The following is an 8,924-nucleotide window of genomic DNA, read 5'->3' as shown; positions in this document are numbered from 1 at the left end:
CATTTCTATGTTAACATTTGGAGTTTATATTGGTTCATGACATAATTCTATCTTGGATAGGTCAAACATTCGGGGGGGCGCCACTCATGGTAAGGTTTTGTGAAATTGGTACCTACATACTTATAACTTATTTTTATGTTAATATGGATTAACTATTTTTATGTCATTGGTTATTTTTTTGGGTGTGTGGTTAGTTTATGCTTCAAGATTTTTGTATGTTGTGCCATGGAATCATGAGATTCTTGATTTCTCTTAGTAAATAGAGTTGAGTGGGGGAATTCATGGGCATAGTTCCCAATGGATTCATCATCTGAGTTGCCATCAACTAGGTTATGGTGTATAATATTGTTGACTTCTTCTTGATATAGGCACTGTTTATAATTTATTTTGTTTACTTTATACATTAAGTAGACTAGTTTGCATGGTATTAGGTTTGATAAAAGCAAATTTCCCTCTTTGTGTATATTAAATCGAGTGCCTCACAATATCATATGTGACTCTTGGTTGACAATTAAATGATTGCATAGTATGAGTGTTCCTAAACAATAAGAAAACACATATAAGTACTATCATATTGTTATACAAGAGGAGGTTTTAGTTTTCCTCAAAAAGTATTGATATATGCTAGTTTTCTTTAATTTATATTAAATAGAATTCAAGTGAAAGGGACATGTCTAGCCAAATATAAGTTTATAACTCCTCATATTTCTTTGCATATGGTCTTATCTAATATCAGATGGCCATAGAAGTTGAAAAAAGAACATCTAAATTGAGTTGTGCATTTTAAAGAGTTGCCTAAGGATGAAAAGTAGTCATGAAATATATTGTTCATGTTTAAATATGTGCATGTTAATATATACATCCAATCACTTCAACAAATTATTGAGCTTTTCAAACATCTATTTGTCCATGATAAGAATGCATTTCAAATTTTTTTGTTTGACTTGAATATGGCATTAAAATATCAAATTAAAAGTACAATTATTGCCATAATTTGTAGTATTTTTATGTTTAGCGCCTTTATACATAACACCTTTCCTCTTTTTAATTCTTTAGTTCCATGTGTTGGAACCATGATAATTGGAAATGTAGTATGACTCTCTAAGTGATTGCTTCTCATCTTTTAATACTCTTCTTCATGTGAAGACCCCACAATCTTTATTCATAGAAGCAATGGTTCAAAACTCTCCTAGTATGAGCTATAAACCTTTACCATATGAGTTTATTAAAATATGTGTTTTCCTACCAATGTCATTCATATATTTTGAAACTATGTATTTAAACATTTTATCATAATAAAAAATATTTTTCATAAATTTAATAGTTATCTAAATTATTGTTGTTGTGATCAACTTTTATGCCATACATACATAATTTTTTTCATTTTAACACTGGTAAAATTTAATGATATATATTACGAAATAAAATGAAAAGAAACAACAACAAAAAAAAACATTTTATAGGAGAATTACAATCCATAAAGCCTTAGCCAAAGAAAAATTCAAAAAAAATATATTTTTTTTTATATTAAACTCAAGAAATTATAATATTTTAATTCAAAAATTATATTTTTCTATATTATTAAGCTCAAAAAATTATAATATTTTGAAGCACACTTTGTGTATAAAGATTTATTCGTACTTTAAATGATTTTAAAAAATAATATAGATCTATATTACTATTCAAATTACTAAATATAAAAGATAATTAATAATAAATTAAAACACAAACTTATATGTGAAATCTTAAAACTAGAATGAATGTATACTTAATTTATATTATTATTATTATCATTATTTTTATATTATTAATATTTTATATTCCTGTAACATTGTTTTTGACATTTTGACATTATTTAAAAATCCATCTCACTATTTTTAATAAAATTAAAATAATTAAAAAATATCTTTTGTTTTTATTGAGATGATTAAATGAATATTAATAATGGAGAATTTTCTGCTACTATCTTTACAAACTGCTTACACTTACCTAAATTATATAATTCTGTGTTAAATTGTTGTATGTTACATCTAAAAACAACTTTCACCAAAGGATACCTTAGTGTAAAGACCAATAACTCTTCTTTAGGGACTATAATGGTGCTCTAGTTTCCAATGAATCTTTTTTATTGAATAGGGTGGTGCTCTGTTTACCAATGAATCATCTCTTTTATGAAATAAAGTGGTGCCACGATTATGGTAAGGCCTTCATATATTATGATGGTGCCATTGCATACCTCACATGCACATTTACTTGATTCTTAAAATTTATATATCCACTTTAGGGTACCATGGTGTCACGACATAGAGGCTTAGATTTAAACTATAAAAATCTCATAATCTTACTAAGATTTTATTTCTAACGTTAAGTAATGCATTTATGTGACTTGTAAAATACACTATCCTTAACTTTTTTTTCCAAAGAAAAAAATCGAAACTTTTTATTAAGATTATAAAAAATTTACATTGCATATGCATAAGCATCACTGTTTGCTCTGAAGGACTGTCAAAATTTGGATCCGTTCCTGTTTTGGTGCTGTAGCTGTCAATGGATGGCAAGCTGTCCTATGATCTTCTGTGCCCAAAAAATTTGCACAAAAACCAGTCTATGAAAAAACATCATGCTGTAAAGAAAACTGTCGAACCGGGTCTCCTCATGGGTGAGGAAAACAACCCATAGCTAATAAAGGTTTTAACGGAGCCATTGTTTTGAGATATATATACTCAGAAAAGATGATAAGAGCAAAAAATCAAAAAAGGCCCTGCCCTGCCAGAGATCAAGGCGGGTGATAATATGGAGGCTGATCTGATCTTCTGATTTGGCCTTGATCTTCTTCTTCTATTTGCCAGCTGCCCAGAACCTGTTGAAGACCTCTTTAGATAGCTTGTCTGCCAAATCATTTCTTTCCCTGTAAATAAACATATGGAAAAACTGTTAAACCTTGTTTTCAGTCTTTTAACCTCTCCCAGAATTTGAATTAAAAATTGATTGTTGCATGCACGTTGACCAGTTACCCATCTGATCACAATTTGGGAATCCCCAAAGATTTGAATAGAGAGGGTATGCCTTTGAATGAGCCAGCATAAGAGATGTTTGAGAGCAAGTAATTCGGCAAAGTTATTGGAGCCAGATCCTAAACCCACAAAAGCTTTTAAGGAGTGGGAGGGCGATTCATGGATGACAATTCCAGCACCTGCTTTATTGTTTGGGATGCACCATCAAAAAAGGCCCAAGGGATTCCTTCTACAATCTGGAGTTCTGGGACAATGCGATGGGAGGAAGAAACCTTTGGTTCAGGAATACTGGAGAAAATGGCAGCTCCTGAGCTGCAGTGATTGCTACCGGAGTCTCTTTGTCCTGAAAGATATTTCTGTTCCTTGCTATCCAGATCCCCAGCTAATGATGAGCGGGAGATTTCAAAGATTCCCATCCAGATGCTCATTCCACCACTTCTGCCAGACTTCTTAGACTTATCCTTAACTTACAGGCTTTCCCATTTATATATTTAAAACCATGATGAAAACCATAACATTTTTATAAAAAAAAAAATTATATTTAAATATTTAAATCCTAAATTACCGATTTTCTCAGTAAATTTCAAATGAATGCAAATTTAGAAAGTAATAAAATATTGAAAAAAACAATGGCTCAAAGTTCTGTTGATCTTGGGAAACGACTTACTTAGCTGTAATAATAACTCTACAAAGCCGGAATATTGCCGAATGCCTTGTTTGTGTGTTTAGAGTGGACATGGACACTTAATTATGAAACGTTGGAACATAAAATGACAGATGGTTCCTCGAGAGAAGCCAAAAGTGCAATACATAGTTTTAAATTGAAAATCAGCCACATTGGTTAAGCAAACTGTACATGTAACTGTACCACATAACCGCGTAGAGGTCACAACACTCAGCGGAGGTTCATCGAGGACAACATACAAACCACACCCAGTAGAAGTCCATCGATGACAACATATATACAAACCAGCAGTTTTGATAGGAATTATATATTTACTATACCTGCTCGTCATAACACTTATAAATCCTTCAGCTGGTTTCAATTTCAAGCACCGCTTGAGAGTCGCCTGAATTTTGTGCATGCACTTCAGTTACGTTGCCTTCGCCCTCGAGAGGCTTTGCTTGACTTGTATCGTGACCTTCGCCTGCCACACCTTCAGTCTGATGACGTGCAAGGCTCTCTCGTATCTGGAGCAAACAATATCGAAAGGTCAGAAATTTTAACACCTATCAATACATCACTTTCAAACAGCTTTCAAGTTGCACGTTGAGAACATTAATAAATTTATACCTTTTTCCGCGCTGCCTTGGCTTTCCCAGCTATGAATGCTGCATCGAATATCTCATTTTTCCTCCCCTCATCTACCCATTTACGGCAATTATTAATCACTGCTCTGTCCAGCTCCTTCGCCATGCAATGGGCCAAGATGTTTGCAAGTAAACCTCTTAAGTGATCAGTTGCATTAACTGAACTAGATTCAGGATCCATTGTTTTCCATAGTTTATATAACCTGATTTTTGCTGCGACTGCCGTCCAGTCCCTGGAGTCCTCCCGGCGCTCTATGGCGGCTGTTCCTTCTTCTCTTTCACACTGATGCATAAGCTGTCTCAGTGGACTTTTGATCTTCTCTTCCAGTAATTCGTTTGAAACGTTCCCGTTGGGTGGTCTGACACAGCCCCAAATCTTCTTAATGGTGTCAAATTCTGCGTCGGCTGTCAGACTTACCAAGTGGCCTTCAGGATCTAAACTATCAACAATATCCACGAAACACCATGCTTGAGAGTAAGCTGCAAAAGAATCTTCGATTTCAACATAATTAGTCCGGTCAGAAAAATACATCATAAAATGTATCGACGAGACTGCTCTCATTTTCCATGAACTTTTTCCAAGTTCGTGGAATTGTTTTCCTTCTTCTAGAGAGGTGGGAGCTTCATCTTCCACTGTTCCTGTTTGGTATGATCCCATTAAAGTGATCAACTCTGCACAGGAATCATCACCAATTTCAAAACCATTCTTCAGGTTATTCTCTGTTTTCTTAAAGGCCGATAGATTTGCTATCCACAGGCTGCTGGCGACTTCTCCTGGCATTCGTATGATGTCCAAAGCTTCTTTGTATTGGCCAAATTTATCAGTCTCTGGTACTGATCCGTTCAAGCCAAACAATAGGCTCATTATGAAAGGCCTGATCTTTAGGAATGCAAGTTCCGATAAACACCAACAGGTTTTGCTCAGTAAAACTATAAGTTTTTTGAAGCAAAAACACCATGATAAATAATAAATAATGTAGCCTAAATGTTGTGATTAAATTCACAACGATAGTTTCTAATGGGGTTCTTTCAAGATTTCTTTTCCCACGAAACAATCCGGATGTTAAATGCGCATCCAGATCCTTTTTCATATCAACTATACTTCTTGTCCAGAAATCTTCCATGTGAAACAAGGACCGCACATCCCTGGGAAAATATATAACGGCTGTGAACCATCTGAATAACATCACTATCCATCCTATAAGGATGAACACAAACTGCATTAAAAATATCAGTTTACCATAGATCGACCAATCCTGGACGAACAACCTCCACCAACAACCCCATGTAGCTACTAAAAACACAAAGCAAACTGTGTTAAGAAGGCCTGCAAATGAAATGAAAACTGATCTGGCCATGATATAGTCAGGTCGGGAAGCACGACACAGGATCCAACATTTGAGGACGTGATTCTCAATGTTGTCACACTCTTGTTTTTGCGGGCAATTGCAACAACATGAGAGTGCTAACTGAACCTTTTGAGAGATGATCTTTCGAATGCTTTTACCTGCTATGACTGCGCAGGTGAAGAGTACAACCAACAATATGAGAGCTGTGAAGAGGGTCGCGTAGGAAAGTGCGAACCATATCCTCTTAGCCGGTTGGTTTTCAATAAAATAAGTACTATTGAAACTTCAGCTCCAGAAGGAAGTAAATCTCATTACCCATATGCCATATTACAACTAATACCAACGCTCCAATACCGCCCCACACAATTCCCAAACCCGAACGGACCACCCCAGCAAGTAAATAACTAATGAAAACACATATCATAACTCTTTTGCTCTCACTTAACACTGGATCGTCAAACAGAAGAAATACCTGGCGTTTTTTAAGTCATTGTGTTCTGAATTTACATTTATATTGAAATTGTCAATAAAACAGAGCAACTGAATAAAGATAGCGCTAATAACCAGAGATTCACCTGGGATCCAATAGGCTTTCCTCTTGAAAGCCTTGTAAACATCCCAAGAGAGCAGGATGGCAAATATAAGTGCGCATATGAAGGATACGATCAGATTTATGTTGATATCTCGAATAAAAGCATTGTATTCGCGCGCCCTTCGGTCATATTTAGATAGCCCATATTCGAACCTTTGCTCAGATTTCTGGTTTCCACCAAGGAAATATGGAATTTGTATTTTACGACAATACGTTGCCCTATTGGATTATAAATAGAGAGGAAGTTTCAAGACGAAGACAGTCGCATAGAAAACCAAAAAAGTGGTAGCGTACCATTGCAAGCTGTATGTGGACAATAATGTGTAATCAGTACTGTTCATCAAAAGATGGGATAAAGCATGTCAGGGTTACGAAAAGAATAATGTGGAGCATCAGTGCTACCACTTTTAAATTTTTTGTAACATTCGTGTATAAAAAGGATTGTCCATCGTATTGTAACATCTGTAATCAAAGACGGTAATGTTTATGTTTTGTTTTTTACAACTGAATTTTTCTTAAAGCAAAAATTAAACGCACAAATCATCTTAAACTTACACAAACAAAAAATATTATATATTAAAATTATAAATTAATTAATATATATAAAAAGTTAAAAACCTACATATATCATATATCATTATTAATAACCTAAAGCTCACTCCTGCAGAATACGACACTGCGAGCTAGCCAACCGTACAGTCGTCGCTACCTATCACGCGGCGTACCCATTGATGTTAACATGTTGTCGTCAAATAAAAAGGTATTTCTATAAGATGTCTCTTCATTTACGCTGAGTACGTTAAAGTTAACGGGAATATGAAGTGTGTATGTATATTATGCCGAAAATTATATTTTTAATTTTTTAAATAATTAAAAAAAAAAATGAAATGCATAAAATTAATCTAATAATTTTGTTTATAATAAATTAAACATAAATTTAATATTGGTAGTCTAACTGTTTGTACAGTTCCTTTTCAGATAGTTTGATGAACTGCAACAAGTGTGATTAGGTAGGGATGTAATTTCTTTTTTGGTTATTAAATGGTAAAAGATTACATATATTTAGAAATATACATATTTTATTGAAAATATTTTAATGCAATACCAAAGTTTTAAGATGGAGTATATCTACATATATAATGTGTAATTTTCTATTATAATATTACAATTTCATCCATCAACATATTTTAAATATTTACAAAACAAATATTAAAATTTCAAATATTTTACATATATTTAGTCCTAGTATGAATTTACTAATTTTACTGGTACATATTAAAAAAAGTACAATCCTATGACTCCTATGTTATACTTGAATAAATATGAAATCTAAATTTGAAATATATATTTTGAGATATATATTTTTAAAATAAATATTAATTGATTAATAAATATCAGTGCACAAACGCAGGAGGCAATCAAATTGATGTTGTAACTTAGAAATCGGAGAACCACAGTAAAAACCATTTTTCCGTCAACGTTTCAAATCTCAATGGGGATCCATCATCAGGACTATTTTGAATGTTGATAGTAGAAGAGCTCATTTGCGAGATTTAAATAGTTATGAGGTGAGCAATTGAAGGTCTGCAGCTCTTCTTGTTATCTTCACCCTAAATTTTTCGAGTAAAATGATTTCACTCCATGTATCCCCTCTGCATAGGGAAATGATTCTAGATTTAAGACCTCTGTGGTTAATATCTTGTAACTTAGAAATAGGAGAACCCACAGTAAAAACCATTTTTTCGTCAACGTTTCAAATCCCAACAAGGATCCCTGATGAGGGATCCTTGTTGGGATTTGAAACGTTGACGGAAAAATGGTTTCTACTGTGGGTTCTCCGATTTCTAAGTTGAGGGATCCTTGTTGGGATTTGAAACATTGACGGAAAAATGGTTTTTATTGTGAGTTCTCTGATTTCTAAGTTACAAGATATTAACCACAGAGGTCTTAAATCCAGAATAAGATTGATTGTGAAATATTTATGAAAAGCCCTCTCTTCTCCGTCGGTCATCGTAGAAAACCAAAAAAGTTGGTGCGTAGTGTAAAACGAAATGAAATTGCGGGAAATCTTTAAAACGCAGAGGAAGCAGCTGGAATAACAAGTACTGTTATCTCCCTGTGTCACTGGCATATAACAACTCCCTGGCACACTGATATATGCTTTGTAATTGACCATTCTTAGGGCACTTTTGACTTTCATAGAAAGGAATGGAATTGTCTTCTTTAATTGTGTAGTATTAACTTTCGACTTCACCAAATGTTTTCTTTAATTGTGTAACATTCTTTCGACTTCACCAAATGTTTTCTTTAATTGTGTAACATTAACTTTCGACTTCACCAAAAATCTTGTTCGAAAGATGGATAGAAAATGTGAGGGTCAAAGAAAGAATATGGTGGATGGGTGCTAACACTTTTAAATATCTCTGTGACAAAAAGGATTATGCATTGTAGTTTAATATCTCCGAGGGGCCGCATATTATGTGCATAATTCTTCAAGAGGCCGCATATTATGTGCATATAAGATACATTATATGATTTTAGAATTAACGCGATTTTTATTATTATTATGAATTGTTTGTCAACAAGCCAAAGTGTAAGTGCCGAGAGGTACATTAGAACGAGCATTTCTTCCTACTAATTTTTATTTATTTTTTTAAT

General features: G+C 33.6%; 1 protein-coding gene across 1 annotated transcript; it reads right to left on the bottom strand.

The window, feature by feature from the left end:
* Positions 1 to 3,672: 3,672 nt before the first annotated feature.
* On the bottom strand, positions 3,673 to 6,443 carry LOC149258778 (uncharacterized). Its single transcript, XM_089373059.1, has 2 exons — positions 4,309 to 6,443; positions 3,673 to 4,205 (listed from the first exon to the last, which is right to left on the bottom strand). The coding sequence occupies exons 1-2, from the start codon at positions 5,188 to 5,190 to the stop codon at positions 4,047 to 4,049; spliced, it is 1,041 nt and encodes a 346-aa protein (XP_089229185.1). The 5' UTR covers positions 5,191 to 6,443; the 3' UTR covers positions 3,673 to 4,046.
* Between the last annotated feature and the right edge of the window lie 2,481 nt (positions 6,444 to 8,924).

Source organism: Pinus tabuliformis, chromosome 6 (genome assembly GCF_031772625.1).
Source record: "Pinus tabuliformis cultivar Carrire ecotype Pingquan chromosome 6, CPIR1, whole genome shotgun sequence".
Classification (NCBI taxonomy): Eukaryota; Viridiplantae; Streptophyta; class Pinopsida; order Pinales; family Pinaceae; genus Pinus; species Pinus tabuliformis.
This window is presented reverse-complemented; position numbering and strand designations above follow the sequence as displayed.

Bases quoted from the DNA above. Each gene is read 5' to 3' on its own strand.
- LOC149258778 (XM_089373059.1), bottom strand. From the start codon at position 5,190: ATGAGCCTATTGTTTGGCTTGAACGGATCAGTACCAGAGACTGATAAA. The intron at 4,206-4,308 runs GTATAAATTTAT...TGTTTGCTCCAG, and splicing joins CCAAGGCAGCGCGGAAAAAG to ATACGAGAGAGCCTTGCACG.